Raw genomic sequence first — 20,071 nt, 5'->3', positions numbered from 1 at the left:
TATTGAATTACATTACAAATTTGATGAAAGGTTCTGATTAAGTGTGAAAAATGAAAAAATATTCACCGCAGAATGATTACTAGTTGTCAGAGAAAACAAAGTAAGGTCAAACGACGCCGAAATCCATCTTGATTTTCTTCAGGTTGAAGCCTGGCTCCCTTCCCCTTTTAACTGATGTTAAGGTCAAACGACAACTAAATACTGTCAATTTATATGAAATGGGTATTCAACTCAAAACGTATTATAATATACTTGAATTTACAATTACACAGATGAGGGTATGAAACGGCTAGGATCTTTAGAGCCTCATTTAATATGTGAGCCTTATTAATGTCTTGCGCCACATCTAAGGCATCATGCTTATTTGAATAATCGAGGTAATAGTCAACATTTCGAGATGTGTTTCACTAGGATATGACAGTGACGAAAAAGAATAGGTTTGTGACTCTAAACGCTATTTTAGATTATTTTAAATTTGAGAATCATGTCAAATATCTGATCAAATTAAGTAGCAATGGAGACTATATGACCAAATAGTCTTGGAGTTTGAAGAGAATCTAAACAGTTATAAAAAAAATTATGAAATGATACATCTTTCAAGATGATATTCTGAAAAAGTACAGCTATATTCAACAGGTGAGAGAACTGAAAGCACCATTATACCACACAGGCTCAATGAAGAAGTCGCGGACCGAAATGTTCTGCCTGACGAACAGTTCGGCTTTAGGAGAGAACACTCCATTGAATTACAGGCTCTGAGACTGGTCGAAAACACTATCTGTGTTTTCGACCAGTCTGAACCATAATAAAAAGTCCATGTTGTTTTATAAGACATCTCGAAGGCCTTTGACCGTGTATGGTACGAAGGCCTTCTGCATAAACTAATCGCGTTCGACCTGCCACGGGGCCTGATCCGGTGGATTGGGTCTTTTCTGAAAGACAGAACATTTCAGGTTAGAGTAGAGGGCTCTCTGTCTGACAATACAGATATCCTCACTGGAGTGCCACAGGGGGCCGTGCTCTCCCCTACGCTGTACTCACTTCACACCAGTGACCTTCCGAGGTCTGAGCGTGTGAAGCTATCTCTGTACGCCGATGATACGGCTCCCCTCTCATCTTCCATGGGTCGAGAGCTCGGGATTGTCTACATGCAACGTGCATTGGACGACCTCGAGCGCTGGTACCTCGAATGGACGATCCGAGTGAACCCGGACAAAACTCAGGCAATAACCATGGGATATCTCCATTCTGGAGAGATTGCAAAATAAGTTACTACCGATGAAAGTGAATGTTCCGAGGCTCGTACCGAACGAAGCCATCCGCAGATATTTGCAGCTGCCTTCCATTAAGCAGTCCATCCAGTCGAGGAATCGGCAAGTCTTTGATTGCACAGAAACCCACGATAATCCGTTAGTTAGGAAAGCTATATATTGAGCTGTATGTATGTAGTTAGGGAAGCTTCAGATTATGCTGTAGATGACCCCTCCCTCCGTTAAAAGATGAACAATATCTTTATCCAAACACCCCAGCCAGGTAGGGGTTCACGTAAAGGACGGTACTGATATCTGAGGACATTCATGTCGGCATCCCATAAATCAGTCTTGACCCGTTTGTCTCTCCGACGAACACCAGTCGAAAGGGTAAGGGAGCCAGGCTCCATCCTGTTTAAGGCAAGATGACACGAACAACAACCATTATACCAAGAAGAAGAAACTTTTTTGCATTTCAAGCTTTTTTATAATTCATCGATTCTTCATGACATGTAGAGTACGGCATCTCTCAGATAGAAAATGAATAGTACCAAGTAACCAATTAGTCACTTGATATTTTATCGTTTTTCATTTTATTTATTTTCACTTGAGCAATGTAAAAGTTTCTATCGAAAAAATAGTTTGTGTGATAATGTATCAAATCTTTCAATACAATAGTAATGCTCATCTAAATTGGTTGATTTCTCATTTTCATGGATAACCTAAATGAAAAAAAAATCTATTAATTTGAATGAAGTTTGAAGAGAAGGTTCATCTGAAAAACGAGTTGATGTCCATACCGAAAAAGAAGAATCGAAGACAATAATGATTGTACGTAAATCGAGTTCAAGAAAGCTGTCATACTATTTCTTGTGAGAAAATCCTGAATTTTCAATGAATCATATTAGATTGCAAATAAATATGCATTTTGTTAGATAACTCTGGCTAATAATGTGTGTAACCCAGTAGTTGAAAATTCTGACTCTAGTAATACACAAAAGTAACAATTAACAAACATAATAGTTATATCAAAATTGGCATAAAAATATGGCATTATTCGAGATAAAAACTTTTAGCAATACTAACCTGTATTTGATAAAACTGCCCCAGTTCCAAAAGGATCGTCTTCGCTTGTCTGTGTTGTTCGGGGTCATACATTTGGGCTAGGTACATAGCTGCTCCGACGGGCAATTGGAAGCTGTGGTAGCCGGTCCTGTATTTCATGATCAAATTATAATTTTTCATCGTGAACCTGCTCAAATCGGAACCTGCGTTGTTCATGATAACGCCGTCAAGAGATTTTCCCATTGAACACTTTAGCGTGACATCATGGAACAACTCTAATATCGGAACATACGAGGGGTGATCGAAAAAATATTTCCTCAGTATGGAGTAAATGCTGCTTTCTAGTAATGTGCCGTCGATAACTGCGTTCATACCGACATTTTCATTTCTATACCAACAAGGGTTGTTGCGTCTCACCTCTGAATTGTCGATCACGTCATCTACAACAACACCAAAGCCTCTAAGCTGCAACAAAGAAACAGTGAATTTCACGTTTGGTAAAACTATACCTCAGTAATTGGCAAGCAAGCAAGCACTTCTAATATAACAGCACAAACACTGACACCAAAACTACGGAACATGCACTTGTGATTACGGCGTTGTCGAAGTTATGAAAAATAGAATAATTTTCGTATTGGATGAATCTGAAATCATAATTATCTAAAAATTTTTTTTTACCTGATATTAACTGGATGAAGTCATCCAAGTAATCTACTTTTTTCTATTGACAATAATAGATGGGATTAAATCATCTGTTGAACTATTTCTAGGGAGCTTCTCAACTACAATGATAGAACAACAAATCATTCGAAACAGTCTTTGTTGAAATTTGAGGGTTATACCAGTTCAATGCCAGGTGCAATGACAGAAAAAACGCACTCACTACAATATCAGTTGAAAAATAAAAACTTAGTATTTCTTATACGAGACAATCCCCCGATTTCAAAGATGGGTGAATGGCATATCAAAAACTACTTCAAAAATCAAAATTAAACTTGTGAATATGATAAAAATTCAGAACAGTGTTGCAAATGTTCGAAGGAAATTTCATAATCAAAAAGAAAGTGAAAAAGCCTGTTATCATACGAAATAAAATAGTTTAGTCAGTTTAGATGGAACACATGCTGTTGACTAGATTAGAAGGAGTTATAGGTTGAGTGAAATATTATTGAGTTTATCATGGTTGTTATATTATATAATAAACGCACATTCAATGAACAAAAAAACTCACCCCTGAATTGTGAAATACTCTTCCATATTTCATTATACTTATCATGAAGTACCTTTTAATAAAATAACACAGTAAACCTCCCTCATTGAAAAAAACCTTCTTCTAATCACATATTATATGGCAAAGTTTTGATCTAAGTAGATTTGATCAAAGTAAATCAGTTTTTATTTTCCACATACATGTTTCTCTCGAATTTCCAAAGAGTAAGAGTTGAAGTAGTAATTTTCATTAGAAGTGTCAACCGAAAATATATTAGGATCAAGATGGTAATCCGAAAGTTTTCCAAAAATTTAATCCATACGTATTGACAATGTTTTTTCATGGGATAGTAGATCATTGACACTCTCTACATCAAAATGAAATAGCATTATATCACTTTCAGAAAATATATTTCACTGGTCGCCCTATTGTGAAATGGATCTGATAAAAATAAAACACTTTCTTCAGAAGCTAGTTTTGTCAACCAAGTTAGCAGTTCTGATGTTTTGATAAATTACTATCTCCATTCGGGTTTGAAGGCCGTCGTAGTTTGGAACTGCATCCTAACGTTTCGCCAGCACAAGTGGCTGGCTTATTCAGATGTTTATTCATCTTGAATCATCAATATGAATAAACCTCTGAAGAAGCCAGCATTTTGTGCTGGCGAAACGTTGGGATGCAGTTCCAAACTACGACGGCCTTAAAACCCGAATGGAGGTAGTAACACTGTCTACAGAGGAGATGGATGTCAAGCCTACGACTCCAACTGACCTCCCTGCAAATTTAGAGCGAGGGCTTCTCAACTGTCCAACTCCTGATCCGATAACTGAATCTAAAAAAAAAAGGTTTGGTGGTGCAGCCAGGAAACGACTGAACAGTCTCCTCAAGAGCGGGGTTCTTTATGAAACCGCCTTGCACCAAAATCTTGAGTGGCGTACGCAGAATCTGTCTCAGGTGGAGGAACAAACCCGCCATGAGCAGGTTAGCAAACGTTTGCGCTCAAGTGACGATTCACCAAAACCAGAGGCGAAAAAGCCCTGCACGGATGAATCTAAGGCATCGTCAGGTGTAGATGACGTGCAAAAACCCTCATATGGAAGGTTGTCGCGGGTATCAAGGGGGGAATCTTGCACCTTGAGTATCCGACTACCTCATTAACAATGAAACAGCAGAGCATATACTTTGTGCCTGCCTCGCTGGGGACCGAATAAGGTTTTTAGAGTTTTGCAGAGCCGTACGCTTACCATCTGACCTGAAAGACCACTCACCATACAAACTAATCAGCTTCGTTAATAAGCTGGGTTTATTTGGTCGAGTGTGAATAGGTGTGAGCCACAATGAACCCTTGCGGGTTGCGGTAGAGGGTCGAATAGACCCACTCACTTTGGACCTAACCTAACCTAGTAACACTGAGATCTGATGTTGCTAACTCAGATAGAGAAACGTGCTACAGTTCTGTTGTGAAAGAAGTGTTTTTATAACATCCACTATTCCTCATCATCATCACGAACTATTGATGCGACCTATTTCCATTTCTTGACTTCGACTTCGAGAGTTTTTCCCAATACTTCAGAAAAAATGTCTCTTAAAAATACCGGATCCTTTTATGGTTGAATCTTCTTCACTCATTCAAGTAGAACTTCATTGTGAGATTTCCACTGGACAGTTCTTCACAAAACCGCAACACGTGTTTCATTATACGATAGCTTACTCAGGCTTATTCATACTTGCACGCCATTGATGAACGCACATGAGGAGCCATAGTACAGCAAAACACGTGATGCGGTTTTGTTAACTGTTCAGTGACAATCTCAAAATAAATTATTACTTGAATACGTTATGGATTTTCATCAAGTATCGGTTAAGCCACATTCATATTTAATGTTGCGGTAAATGATTTTTCGAATTAAAGTGATAGAGATTTAAATTATAGCTACGATGGCCACCTTATGAATACGTTTTGAAATTGAACATGTTATTATATCATTTTTTTGTCAGAAACTGTTACCTTACATATCCTCATTTTTTAGACATACGAGTATATTCTTTATATTTATTAGATCTCCAATTTTTATCGATATTCATTTCAAACCGTTTCATTTGTTTTACAATTTTCACTTCAAAATCGGATTTTTTTCATTTTTATTAAAGTATAACTTGATGGTGTGAATATTTTCTTCTACAGATGTACCACGATACTGATTGATTAAATGTCATTGAAATATTTGGACATAATTTTGTTACTTTTTGAACACCACTGTCATAATTGCTCTTTCTGGAGCATTTTCTATTTCAAGTTGCACATCGTATAGATACTTATTTAGCATATGTCTTCACAATTATTTCTATTTCTCGATTTCGTTTTGATAATCAAGTATTGTTTACCATTCAACAAAAATCAGATCATCCCAAGAAACCAACTATCAGAAATTTTGTTTTGTTTTCTTGTTGTTGTTTTGTTTAGCTTTGTTTTTTGTTACATTTTTCAAAAGTCGTGAACTATACAGTCAATCAGGAATACTAAGTAAAAAAACAAATTTATGGAGAACGCTATTATAAAACGTCATTAGAAAATCTCGAATATAACTTAGATATTTTAGAACTTTTAGATATTTTACATATTATCCTGTTCAACTTTGCCATCTTGTAACTTGGTACATAAATATCTATTTCATTAACCCAATTTTCGATTCAGTTGTAATAGTTCAGCAAAGTACACATCTTGAATTTTGGTTACGGTTTCCAGATGTTCGTTACATAAAAGGGGAAAACATTTTTAACGAAAGTATAGTGGCTCCAGTAATCGTACATTAGACAAGTTAAATGTCAAATTTAGCTATTGTAGAAACTTTAACATATTTTGAAACAAATAATTCTTTACGCAATGCAATATGCAAATCCCACCCACACAACGCTTTGATATTCTTCGAAAGAAATCTTATATTACTATCCAATTATTATAATCCACTTAAGAAACCCCATCGAACCATTTAAATACACCTACCGATCTGGTCGTCTCCACTTCTGGTGGTGGAATATCAGAAAATAGACTCGAAACTTCAACGTTCACCGCGAAAAAAGTTTAATCGTACTTTTCTAATCAACCACAAATGGTGGTTGCAGTTAAAGTTTTCAAAAAGACAACTCCCAATGGTAAAGTCACCGTTTATCTGAGCAAGAGAGACTTCATTGACCATCTCACCCGAACTGATCCAATAGATGGCGTGGTCGTTGTTGAAGATGGCTACCTTCAGGGCAGAAAGGTATTTGGACAGGTTAGTAGACTTTTAAAAAGAGTTGCTAGACATGTATACAGATTGTCTAGTATTATTCTATTATCATACAAGGCGTTCTATTGAGAAAATTGTGAAATGAATGCATGCTAGGGAGGCAAAGAAATATTCTTGTGCATCTGTTATATATTTAATAATATAATAATGATCATTCGACTGATCTATTAAAACTGTTAGTATTTCTTAATGATATTGAACATTTCTGTAAGTTGTACTGGAAGGAAAGTTTTTTCCAGCATCTACAGATACTGTTATAATGTTACCAATCCAGTCGCTGACTATCTCTGAATTATCAACATCTCCAGGAAAAGAGTAAGTTATGGTTGCTTACCAAACAGTGAAGGTAGAATTGTTCTGGTGTGAGGAAAGTATCTTTATTAGATATCTTAGCACTGTCATATTTTTGAGGTACTCGAAAACTGTTTCAATTCACTGATGAGTCCAACGTTAATAAGCTAGAACTGTTGGGAGTAAAGACGACATTTCTCAAAAATTAACGGATTTTGGTTTAATATTTCAAAAGTTACTGAAAAAAAGAATCTTATAGAAAAAAGATCATGGATTGAATTGTGTAAAATTTTGCTAGTTCATGATGTTGAACGACATAGTGGCAAAGATCGGATAATTCAGTGAAAACAGAAGCATGTGTCCAGAACATTTCGAGCAAAACAGCTACTCCGTGCCAAAACACAGCTTGTGAAAATTGATAATTTGTCGAACAATCAAGATGATCATCAATATGGCTTTTGGAAACAAAGATCAAGAGGCGACCTTCTATCGTATGTCACCCACATTTGGAATAACGCAATCGAGGAACATGGAGTATCAATAGCTGTTGCGCTTCATATTTCTGAGGCCTTTGACCGTGTATGGCATGTGGGTTTGCTGGCCAAACTTGGATGCAATGACTTGTCGGATCATTTCTGAGTATGGCTTTCCAGCTTCCTGAAAAAACGTTTCCTGCAAGTGGCCGTCGATGGATATCTCTCGAATACTGTTAGCATCAACGCTGGTGTTCCCCAAGGATCCATATTGTCTCCAACCTTCTTTTTATTGTATATTATCGACTTATTATCTAATATATTGCTTTGCTGACGACAGCACACTTGTCTCGTTATTCCATTTGAATTCCAGGACATCGGCTGCGGATGCACATCTCCACCAGCAGCAGGAGGTTGCATATCTTAATGAGGACCTAGAAGTGATTTCAAATTGAGGTGAAAGTTCAATAGCAAAAAAACCCAGGCATCGGTTTGATCGCTTTCTGCTTCCATGAGTTTTTTTGGGGTTTAGAATGGACACCAATCTGTCTTCGCACTGTACACACCTTAGCAACTTTTGATGCTTTATAAAGCTCAGATCAGACCTTCTTTGGAGTATTGTTCTCATGTATGGAGCTCCGTCTCTTACCATGAAGCTACTGGATTCTATCCAGAAAATAGCCATCCGCCTGAGTGGAAACGCGAACATCACTCGCAACCTTGATAGTCTGGAACATCGAAGAAAGGTTTGCCTTTCTTCTATAGATACTTTCACGGGAAGTGTTCCAGTGACTTGATATATTTGATTCCACCAAGAGCGGTTCATATCAGAAATTCGCGACGGACCGGCTGCTCATCGTAACTCACTATACCTCGAACTTCACTGTTCAAGAACTTTTTCATTTGGAGAACTTGGTTTTTGTGGAAAAAACAATGTAAATTGCTACTTTCGCACAGACATCGCTCTTGAAGCGCCTTAAGGACTTTCAATGCTTGTGTTTTTGTCCTTAAAAAAATTGATTATGCTATACCTCTGGACTGGTTCTCTGTTATATATTCAGAAATGGTGAAAGATGATGAGTATCCAAAACATGCACTCGTAGGTAGTCCTAATAATATATTACAACAGCGCCAACAATTTTTTTATTTTATTGATACAACTTTACTTTATGATAAGACACTTTAGAAATAATATAATCTGTCGCTACCCGACAAAGGTTCTTTATCCTCCATCTCAATTTCGCATAGATGATGAGGGATATATGGCTTAAATCAAAGTTAATTCAAAGGTAAAGAAGATGAAGAAGAAAACATTTTTTAAAAACCACATTCCGTACCAGAATGGACTTTTTTCCTTCGGAAATATCGACAATCCATCGTTTGTAACTCCTGGTACAGAAAAGTATCTTTTCTAGATTCTATATTAACACCGATTTTATTCACAAAGATACTTCAATACGAAAGTAATTGTACAATATCCAGGGCGTCAAATACACCCGAACATCTTGAATTGCGGTTATTACCACACCTGAGACGTAGATGAGCAATATGTTTCGCCGGAAATATCGAAAACAACTAGAGTAATGGTTTGTTGTCAGTAGAATCAATATTGAAAAGCTTTTTAATGTTTTACCAGAAAAATTAAGTACTCGTTTTCATGTCATTCAATTACCAACTGATAAAAAACAAGTTTTCTATGAATTCCAATTCTGCGAAACCAATTTGTTCACTTACATTGAAATGGAAATTGAAATTCAACTGCTTCAAACCAAATTTGTTTGCAATTGATAAATGATTTCCTCTTCACCAGGTGCTTACCCTCTACCGATATGGTCGAGAAGAAGACGAGGTTATGGGTGTCAAGTTCAGCAAAGAAATGGTCATAGACTGCGACCAAATAGTACCATGTAAAAAAGAGAAGCAACAGTTGACGCCTATCCAGGAGAAGTTGACCAAGAAGCTGGGGCCCAATGCTCATCCATTCACTTTCACTTTCCCCGAAATGTCTCCCTGCTCTGTCACCCTTCAACCCGGTAAGGATACGATTTTAATTTGTCAATTATAGTAGTTTAGTCCCAACAAAGGTGTCATCGTTTCGTTTAGCGATTTATCGTGAAGGTTTGGACGTTCTTTTACAGTGAGTGTTTATGACATTTCAGAGAATATACAGGGCGTTTCAAAGAAAACTTAACTTCCCTTGTAAGTCAGAAACGTTCAGAAACGTTCGTGTAATCGTGTCGTGATAGTTGCTGACCCCCCTGGGGTCAGCAACTATCCCCCCGATCTTTTTCAATGGCATGAATGGTCGAGTGATACATCATTTGAAAGTTTTTGTGTCCTTCTATAACTTCTGAATTTTTTTCGAATTTGGTTCATTCGTTATTGAGAAATTAAATGTAGAACCTTTCATTTAGGGAAAAACAGAAAATTCGCTCATTTCATTGAGGGAATCAACAAAAGTAATATCAATGGCAATACAATCAGCGGATAAAATGTTCTAGCTCCATACAATAATACAGTCTACTTTCGAAAGTGTTCCTTGCATTATTGAAGATGTCCGGAGTTAAAAATCGGCATTCCTGAACAATTTTCCGTCGCAGGTCTTCTAGATTTGTTGAATTTATTTATTTAGTAGTAACCGTTTTGAAATGGACGACACTGTTAGTTTTTTTTTCACTGGTAGTTTTATTGAATCTAGTTGTCGCAGAACAAAAAGTAGATAGTTGGCCACTGTCACTTCTTCACGAATTATTATTCAGTCATCCTTGTTCACTGTGTTCCAACATGATTTATTCTACTGAAGAGAGAATAGAAAGTGTTGCAACTTATTATCGAAATAATGAATGTGCTAAAGCGGCTGCAAGAATACAAATTATCCAGACCACAACGTGCGCCATCAATACGTTGAACAGTTAATGGATAAGTTTCGAACTTCAGGTTCTGTTCACAACAGAAAACATGAAGTATTCCGTCCTGTCAGAAATGACGGAGTTGAAGTTGCAGTTTTAGGACATGTATAAATGGATAATCGACAATCTATCAGACAAGAAGCTAGAGCGTCTGCTGTATCAGCTACTAGTGTTTTTGAATTTTGAAAGCCTACAAATTCCATCCTTTCAAAATGAGGCTAGTTCAGGAATTAAACGAAGATGATCCTGATAGTCGACTTCAGTTTTGTTAGGTGTTCAGTGAAAAATTGACCAATAACCCAAACCTATTATACAATACATGTTTTTCAGACGAAAGTTCTTTCATGTTGAATGGTGAAGTGAATAGACATAATTGTCGTTACTGAAGCGATGTGAATCCTCATTTGGTGATGGAAACACATTCACAAACTCCACAAAAATTGAATGTCTGGGCCGGCATTCTTGATAATCATGCTGTTGAACCATTCTTTATTGAAGGTAATCTCAATGGAGACACATACTTAAATCTATTACAAGACTGTGTAGATACTATGATTACATACATTTTGGAAAATGATGACAATTTAGTAGAAAATGAAATAAAATTTCAGCAAAATGGTGCTACCCCACATTTTTACAGTTTTTGAACGAACGTTTTCCAAGGCGTTGAATCGGCAGAAGGGGTCCAGTAAAGTGGTCAGCTAGATCACCTGATCTCACACCGATGGACTTCTTTCTGTGGGGACACCTGAAGTTGAAAGTGTACTCTACTAAGCCTACAAATCTAGAAGACCTGCGAAGACCTGAATCGGAAATGCCGATTGCTGACTCCGGAAATCTTGAATAATGTACGAAAACCTTTCGAGAGTAGACTGTATTATTGTATGGAGCCAGGTGGAGGTCATTTTGAACAATTTAACCGTTGATTTTGTTCCACTAATATTATTATTTTGATTATCTCATAAAAATGAACGACAGCGAATTTTCTGTTTTTTCTTGAATAAAACGTTCAACATTTAATTTTTCAATAACGAATGATTCAATTTCGAAAAAAATTACAAAAGTAATAGAGGGACAAAATGCCTTTCAAATGATGTATCACTCGACCCCCCATGCCATTGAAAAAAATAGGGGGTAGTTGCTGACCGCAGGAGGTGAAGTTTCGGGTATGATTTTCATATTAGAATTAGTTCCCTAGAAATAAAAATTGACATGTTTTTTGACATTTTCGATTACACGTCCGTTTCTGACTTACAGGGGGGGTCAAGTTTTCGTTGGAATGCCATGTAGATATATTTTTTGAATAAAGAGAAAGCTGTTTAATTTAAAATGAACGGCGGTAAATAACTCCGAAAAAAATAGAAACTAAGTGAACATTCAATTGAGGAAGCTGCACCTCAGTTTCTCGTGAGACGAGAAGCTTCAAATTGTGTCCTAAATCGAGCATCGTCAAAACCCAACCATAAGCAGTATTTCATCACACAAGCTTTATAAATAAGAAAACAAATTCAGCATATTCATATCAACTTTTTGAAAAAAAAAATTATCTTCAACAGAGCTCTCAAAGTTTTACACAAAGAAAATGAAGGTTTATAGCTAAATCATTTGGAAGCAATGAAAATTAATAAACATAAAAATACAAACAGTTTACTTAGTGACCAACTGGATTTAAATCAATTACCATTACTGTTGAGTTGGGTAGATGCTCTAGGTACATATGATAGAGGAAGTACCTCAGTAGGTAGTTTTTCACTGGTGGTGGGGGTATATAAAAATTTAGTAAATAATTAACTTTTAGTATTTTATTCACTATGAAAAACTATTGTGATAGCGTTAGGTTTAGTTTGTGAAACTACTATGGATCTTTAGGCCGAGTTAATCAGAAAAAAATATTAACATTGATTACTTTCATTAGGCGAGGATGACCAAGGCAAACCCCTTGGAGTCGAATACTTCGTGAAATGCTACGTCGGTTCCAACGAAGAGGACAAAGGAAGTAAACGCAGCACCGTCCAGCTGGCGATCAAGAAACTGCAATTCGCTCCCCCAGCGAAGGGAGCCAGTCGTCTTCCTAGTTCTCTGATATCCAAAGGCTTTACTTTCTCCAGCGGAAAGATCAACCTGGAAGTGACCCTTGACAAGGACATCTACTATCATGGCGAAAAGATAGGCGCTAATGTGATGATCAGCAATAACTCCAGGAAGCAAGTGCGCAATATTAAGGTCTACGTTGTCCAGCACTGCGAGGTGAGTCAATGACTGAAGTACTCTATTAAACACACTTTTCCCACACCAGAACAAAAATACTTTCCCTTGAGGCGCGTTTCGCTATCCAAGCTAGCATAACCAGAACAAAAAAAAACAAAAAAGCCGATGTAATTATTTTATAGTAGAGAAACTAGTTTTTGCATACGAGTACATATTTTTTAAGGTGTGAAACTTTGCCGAGCTACATTACGGGGGATGATATTTATACAAATACTATTCGTAATAACAAACTAACAAATACATGATAGTCCACTACAATTTAAACAGCTGCTATTGAAAAATTCTGTTTGATTTGTTACGAATATTCGAACGGTGAATCCAATGATATCTTATGAGAAGATGGTAACGAGTCGGTCTCCATTGAAACATCGCATAGTTCAACGTTTGTTTGAAGGTGATTGACAATGTTTCGTGATGAATTTCACTAGTTCGGACTTCCATTGTCTATAAAATGATTTGAAATCCCTGAAACAAGTAAAAAAGAATAATTAAAAAAGAATAGTTGAAAATAACAATTATATTAAGCAACAATAAACCTGAAATGAAATGATAGTAAAATAACCTACAAGTAAAAATATAATAATTGAATAAATAAAAATTAAAGGAATGCAAAAAGAAAATAATAAAAATAAAAAAGTGTAGAGATTCCAAGTCACGTTAGTTCACGACGTTTCGATTGTTGGTATCTACAATCGTCTTCGGGTGATGACTGGACTGATTCCTCCGAGAGATGACTATTTTATAGGTCGTTGAAATACTTTCACTTTCTCTACTTTCCATTTTCCGCTTCACTGATTCCGTGAGAGATGACCGATTTGGCGGGAGTTGGTCATTTCTCGTTTGATGATGGGTTTCCATATGTTTCGTATATCTACGCTGGCCTGGCTGAATACGTTGTTGGACAACATGTATGCGGCTTCCTTAAATTTTCTCCTGAACCAATGTTCCTCTCTGTGCAAGATCTCAGCTTGGGACCACTCGATGTTGTGTTGATGGGTCCAAACATGGTCTGCTATTCCTGATTTGCTGGTTTCTCCTCGCTGTGTGTGCTTCTTGTGCTCGGCAATGCGAATATTCAATGGCCTCTTAGTTTCACCAATATAGGATTTTCCGCACTCACAGGGTATCCGGTAAATGCAATTCTTGGAATCGCAGTCCGCGTTTGGGGGCCTGGTTTTCGTGAGGCTGCTACGGATAGTGTTACCGGATCTAAAACAGGTTCTAATGTTGTACTTGGAACCAATTCTTCTTATCCTCTCCGATAATCCTCTGATGTAGGGAAGTGAAAGCACTGGTTGTGACGGCTTCTCTTCCTTGCGAGGCTCCTGCTGTCTTTTGGCCAAAGTCTTTTCTACCATCGCTTTGGAGTATCCATTCCGCTGAAGATCACTTTTGATGATGTCTAGTTCCTTCTCGAGACCTTCCTTTGTATTACAAAGCCCAAAAGCACGGTCTAATAGAGTCTTGATGATTCCTCTTTTTGTCGATTGATGGTGGTTGGATTCGTGGTTCAGATACTGTCCCGTATGAGTGGGTTTTCGGTATACAGATGTTTCCCACTTAGTGTCGGTCCTCTTTACCAAAACGTCTAAGAATGGCAATTCATTGTGGATTTCCTTCTCCATTGTGAAAGTGATGGAAGGTCTCACGCTGTTGATGTGTTTCAGAAAGGCCTTTCTGAAACACATCAACAGCGTGAGACCTTCCATCACTTTCACAATGGAGAAGGAAATCCACAATGAATTGCCATTCTTAGACGTTTTGGTAAAGAGGACCGACACTAAGTGGGAAACATCTGTATACCGAAAACCCACTCATACGGGACAGTATCTGAACCACGAATCCAACCACCATCAATCGACAAAAAGAGGAATCATCAAGACTCTATTAGACCGTGCTTTTGGGCTTTGTAATACAAAGGAAGGTCTCGAGAAGGAACTAGACATCATCAAAAGTGATCTTCAGCGGAATGGATACTCCAAAGCGATGGTAGAAAAGACTTTGGCCAAAAGACAGCAGGAGCCTCGCAAGGAAGAGAAGCCGTCACAACCAGTGCTTTCACTTCCCTACATCAGAGGATTATCGGAGAGGATAAGAAGAATTGGTTCCAAGTACAACATTAGAACCTGTTTTAGATCCGGTAACACTATCCGTAGCAGCCTCACGAAAACCAGGCCCCCAAACGCGGACTGCGATTCCAAGAATTGCATTTACCGGATACCCTGTGAGTGCGGAAAATCCTATATTGGTGAAACTAAGAGGCCATTGAATATTCGCATTGCCGAGCACAAGAAGCACACACAGCGAGGAGAAACCAGCAAATCAGGAATAGCAGACCATGTTTGGACCCATCAACACAACATCGAGTGGTCCCAAGCTGAGATCTTGCACAGAGAGGAACATTGGTTCAGGAGAAAATTTAAGGAAGCCGCATACATGTTGTCCAACAACGTATTCAGCCAGGCCAGCGTAGATATACGAAACATATGGAAACCCATCATCAAACGAGAAATGACCAACTCCCGCCAAATCGGTCATCTCTCACGGAATCAGTGAAGCGGAAAATGGAAAGTAGAGAAAGTGAAAGTATTTCAACGACCTATAAAATAGTCATCTCTCGGAGGAATCAGTCCAGTCATCACCCGAAGACGATTGTAGATACCAACAATCGAAACGTCGTGAACTAACGTGACTTGGAATCTCTACACTTTTTTATTTTTATTATTTTCTTTTTGCATTCCTTTAATTTTTATTTATTCAATTATTATATTTTTACTTGTAGGTTATTTTACTATCATTTCATTTCAGGTTTATTGTTGCTTAATATAATTGTTATTTTCAACTATTCTTTTTTAATTATTCTTTTTTACTTGTTTCAGGGATTTCAAATCATTTTATAGACAATGGAAGTCCGAACTAGTGAAATTCATCGCATAGTTCAATTATCATTTTCATGGCCGGTAAAAAAGTAAGTTCCATAACTGGTACCGAACTTAAGCTTTGAAGAAAAAAAATGCTACTCACTAGTATCACTTCGGGAATATCAAATCGATCAGTGACTTATTGATAATAATAATAATTATTTTATTTTGCATCTTCAGATGCAAAGGTTTATCAATTACTTTTTCACATAATTAGTAGTAACATTTTGAAAGAGTTTTTTAATTATTGGATATAAATAGAAAAAAAAATTCAAATCTAATGCAGGCAGTTCTTGGTTATTATGTCAGTTATAAATATTTACTGAAATCAGTATAACGCTAGGCCTTGAAATTTTCGAATACAATACTAATTATCTGGTTGCTGACTGATGAATAAATTAGATTTGACTTTGACTTAGAAAAGAGAAAGAGATATGATCAGTCAAATTCATTTCATATTTATTTGGATTATAATGATGAAAGAATAATGATGTTATCAGTATTCGGCTCCTCCTAAATAGCTTCACCATTAAAGTAGGTTCCACAATCTGGAAAATTGGGTGATCAAGTGGGATTATTTTCAAAACTCACCCACAAAAAAAACAAATTATTCTTTGTACTGTTATTTGAGTTTTTGGAGAGGTTGTACCCTGTTTCAACGGGTGGTATTAGTTCATTTTGCAATCCCACATTTGGCTTCAAACTCAACACGCTCAATAAATGGATTTGAAAAAGTAGGGTGAAAATAGATTTTTTCTGTATGAAAGACAAACCTCAGAAGCGGAATCTTATGCGCATCAATGACTCTAATTTTTTGATATGCGATTTCTAGCAAAGTTAAATCTTAAATACATGGCTGCATTTTCGCCCCAGGAAGTTGCTATTGTTAATGTTAGGAATACCTCACCGATATAAATATTACAACTCGTCTCGTTCAATTCACCTACAGAAAAGGGATCGGATCCGAAATAGATCTCCACAATAGAATATTTCGAACAGAACTCGGTTACAGGCGATACAGGGTCCGTTTAGGTTGTAGTTCAACACGCTCAAAAACGCATAAATGAAATAGTTGTCAAGTGGTATCGTTTTTCTGAGGCATGTAAAATAAAGCCAATCCGTCAATTTCCCACAGTAGTGAGTACGTTGATTTGGATCATTTCTCAGGGGAGAAATGCTTCGATGTAAAGTGATCATTATGCAACTTTAAATACTCCAAAAGTGGCTTTTTTCAATTTCTTTTTATCTTTAACCATCCATATCTTTGACGTAATTCGCGTTTGAATCGGCTATCCAAAAAACTGGTAATATATGGAGCCTCTAGTGATACTAGCATGTTAACAAAAAGAAATCAGACAGAGATGTGTCAGAATGACCTAGAAATTCCAATATGACCAATCCAATATTGAGGTTAACGAGTGCGATAATAAATCTGACCCGTTACTTAATTAAATTCAATCCAGTATTTATGATGATAATTATAGAATTTCCACATTAAATTTTATTTAAAACGCGTTTCGCTACACAGTAGCTTCGTCAGTCACTGACTACACGAGTGGATCTATGTTAAAATGTTCTGAGTGGTTGCATTATCCATCAAACTTTCAAACTCGTGTTCCTGATAATTATTGGTGTGAAATTAAGAGAAGCACGATACAAAAAATCCAGCCTGCTAAATGGCAGAATGAAACAAATAATTAGACGGGTCGCATGAACAATTTACGTATACATATTCGTTTTGAATGTTCATTTGAATATATACTATTTGAAAAAATATCTTCAATGTTTTGCTAATTGTGAACCACGCTTATGAATGTCGGTTATTCAAATGAAACATTCTACATTCCCATGCACAAATAATTATGTGCATATATTCAAATAAGATGTTCACATCATTGAATTCCAATAGATCATTTGGAACATTATAACAAATGAAAAGTGAGATTAGAGAGAAGAATTTGAAACGTCTCCGTACTGCAAAATGGAACTGATACATTGGGGGTACTACGGGTTTAGAAACGATAGCCATGAATCGTTTTTTAACCTCATTCTTAATTTTTTTTAATTGTGAAGAAAGTCATAATCGACAAAAAAAATAACAGAATTTATGTTTTGAAGATTTATTTATTGAATTTCAATTTCATTGCGGTCGACAAATTATTTTTATATTACTTTCATTTTTTTCAATTCATTTGCGAAATATCATTATGAAATACGTTTTTTCAGTAATTTACACGAATTACACGAAAGAAAAATACTTTCAGGACAAATACTTTTATATGAACACTGAATTATACAAAAAAGACTTTTCTCCATTCAGTTTATATTCCAAACAATCGTTATGGAATTGAATCAGATAACATTCACAGAATTACTACGCGATATATTGAACGAAAGAGGTTAAATTTCACTTACACGGAACACTATCATCCTTACTGGTGGTCATCCGATGTTCCGCCGTAAGACTCTTGCCTTATCAGCTCTTCAGCACCAAATCTGGGTAGTTGTTTCGAAAGTACTTTTCTTCCAGTTTATCAATATCGACCATTCATAGCAATTACCTTTCTTTTTCTTCAGGTCACCATGGTAAATGCTCAATTCTCCAAATACGTGGCAAGCTTGGAGACTCGCGAAGGGTGCCCTATCACGCCGGGTGCCAGTTTTACCAAAGTGGTGTACCTGGTGCCTCTAGCTTCCAGCAACAAGGACCGCCGAGGAGTTGCTTTGGACGGACGTCTTCGTGACGACGACGCTAATCTGGCCAGTTCCACTTTGGTGCCGGACGGAAAATGTCCCATCGACGCTATTGGTATAGTGATATCTTATTCGTTGAGGGTGAAATTAAACTGCGGCACTCTCGGGGGAGAGCTAGTCACAGACGTCCCATTCAAACTACTACATCCCGCTCCCGGCACCATCGAGAAGGAACGGGCTCAAGCCATTAAGAAGATGAAGTCCATCGACAAGGGAAGGTACGAGCAAAGCTTCGCTAACGACGATGAGGATAACATCGTCTTCGAGGATTTTGCCAGATTTAGACTCAGCAGAGATGAACTGGAGTAACTCGAGATTACCAACTTATCGAAAAATCGTTTGTATTGTGCAATACAAATGCAATCACCAACCCGCTTGAGCTCATTAACGGTCTACCATAAAGATACATGAAGTAGAACGTTCTTCTTTATTTTTCCGCCAGAATAAAAGTTAACAGATATGTACATTTGATGTTAGCGTCTCAGACGATGAAAAAGTGATGTATAATATTTTTTTTTGTGCTTGAACCGATAAGATTTTGTTTTAGATTTAGATTTAGATTAGAATAAAAACTATACAAGACATTTTGATTTTCACTACACACCACTCAAATCCATATGAAAAAATGCATTAGATATCTATTAAATGTGATAAACTACAGCATAAGTTCTCATATAAACTCTGCTCAAATATAAGTGAAATCATAATACTTACCAAAATGAAAATTGAAATATTTTTTCTTGTGTAAGATAAACTCAACGGCATGCCTGTCTCAACAGAAATGAAATAAACCTAATTAATGAAACGAATCTCAACTTTATGACGGAATTTAAACATTCCAGCATTACCTGGACATTTTTTTCATAACTTCGATTATTGCAGTTGTTGATCATTACAGACTCATTTATTAAAAAGAGTAATTTTTTGAGAGAATGATAAATAAAACAGATTTGATCTCCCACTAGAGTAAATAGTTTATTCAACCCATTCTCTATAAGAAACAACAGTTTTCCGGAAATTTGGAAAACGGGGCAAGTTTGTCCAGTTATGAAAAATCAGATGCATCGATAATCCGTTTCAATACAGATCCGTTTCAATACCAAAATTATTCAACTTCTCTATTTTTTTAATAAGGAAATCCTGTACCAGTAACCCATAATGTCTCTCGGAATGCATTTTTGAGGTCTAAGATGGAAGGCAACAGAGTATCAAGAAAAATCCAAGGAATCTTACCAGCTGATCGCATATTGAGAAAGACTAAGGAGTTCAGGAAGTTTTTCAATTACTACCCTCTTTCATGCTTATATATGAGGTTCAAACTCAAGTATGAAGTTTTGATACGATATCTTCTCACACCCAAGATATCAAAGCAATTCAAATACCAATTTTGAAATTTCTTGCTTCTGGTACTTTTAGCAAAGGGTGAACAATGGATTGTTTCTACAATTTGGGGATAATTTCCATTTCCAACGAACAGCTGATGATATCAGCAAGAGAAGTCCTACAAGTAACTTATGACATTTTTCAGTATTTCAAAACTGATATTACCTGTTTCTGTTGCATTAGTAGACCTAGTATGCCTTATAACGCTTCCAACTTCATCATATGTAATAGTCATCATGTCATTTTTATATGCCATT

At 36.7% G+C, this 20,071-nt stretch overlaps 2 protein-coding genes across 3 annotated transcripts in view; one reads left to right on the top strand and one right to left on the bottom strand.

The window, feature by feature from the left end:
- The window catches only part of LOC111508608 (farnesyl pyrophosphate synthase), a 58,040-nt gene that overhangs the window by 8,899 nt on the left and 29,070 nt on the right, over nt 1–20,071 (bottom strand). Inside the window, exon 3 of one of the 2 annotated variants that reach the window (XM_023164172.2) lies at nt 2,337–2,780. The exons of the other annotated variant lie outside the window; for it this stretch is intronic. Coding sequence (XP_023019940.2) covers nt 2,337–2,780 — 444 coding nt within the window. The remainder of the gene's footprint in view (nt 1–2,336; nt 2,781–20,071) is intronic. 2 annotated transcript variants of the gene reach the window in all.
- Nucleotides 6,260–18,987, top strand: Arr2 (Arrestin 2). Its single transcript, XM_023164174.2, has 4 exons — nt 6,260–6,800; nt 9,390–9,612; nt 12,404–12,735; nt 18,255–18,987. The coding sequence occupies exons 1-4, from the start codon at nt 6,636–6,638 to the stop codon at nt 18,738–18,740; spliced, it is 1,206 nt and encodes a 401-aa protein (XP_023019942.1). The 5' UTR covers nt 6,260–6,635; the 3' UTR covers nt 18,741–18,987.

The sequence above is a fragment of the Leptinotarsa decemlineata genome, unplaced genomic scaffold (genome assembly GCF_025532065.1).
Source record: "Leptinotarsa decemlineata unplaced genomic scaffold, Ldec_3_MD MMD2_tig00003798_RagTag_RagTag, whole genome shotgun sequence".
In the NCBI taxonomy this organism is placed as follows: Eukaryota; Metazoa; Arthropoda; class Insecta; order Coleoptera; family Chrysomelidae; genus Leptinotarsa; species Leptinotarsa decemlineata.
This window is presented reverse-complemented; position numbering and strand designations above follow the sequence as displayed.

Excerpts from the sequence above, each read along its gene's own strand:
- Arr2 (XM_023164174.2), top strand. The coding sequence starts at position 6,636 with ATGGTGGTTGCAGTTAAAGTTTTCAAAAAGACAACTCCCAATGGTAAA. Across the intron at positions 9,613-12,403 it reads CTCTGTCACCCTTCAACCCG|GCGAGGATGACCAAGGCAAA; the intron begins GTAAGGATACGA and ends TACTTTCATTAG. Across the intron at positions 12,736-18,254 it reads ACGTTGTCCAGCACTGCGAG|GTCACCATGGTAAATGCTCA; the intron begins GTGAGTCAATGA and ends CTTTTTCTTCAG.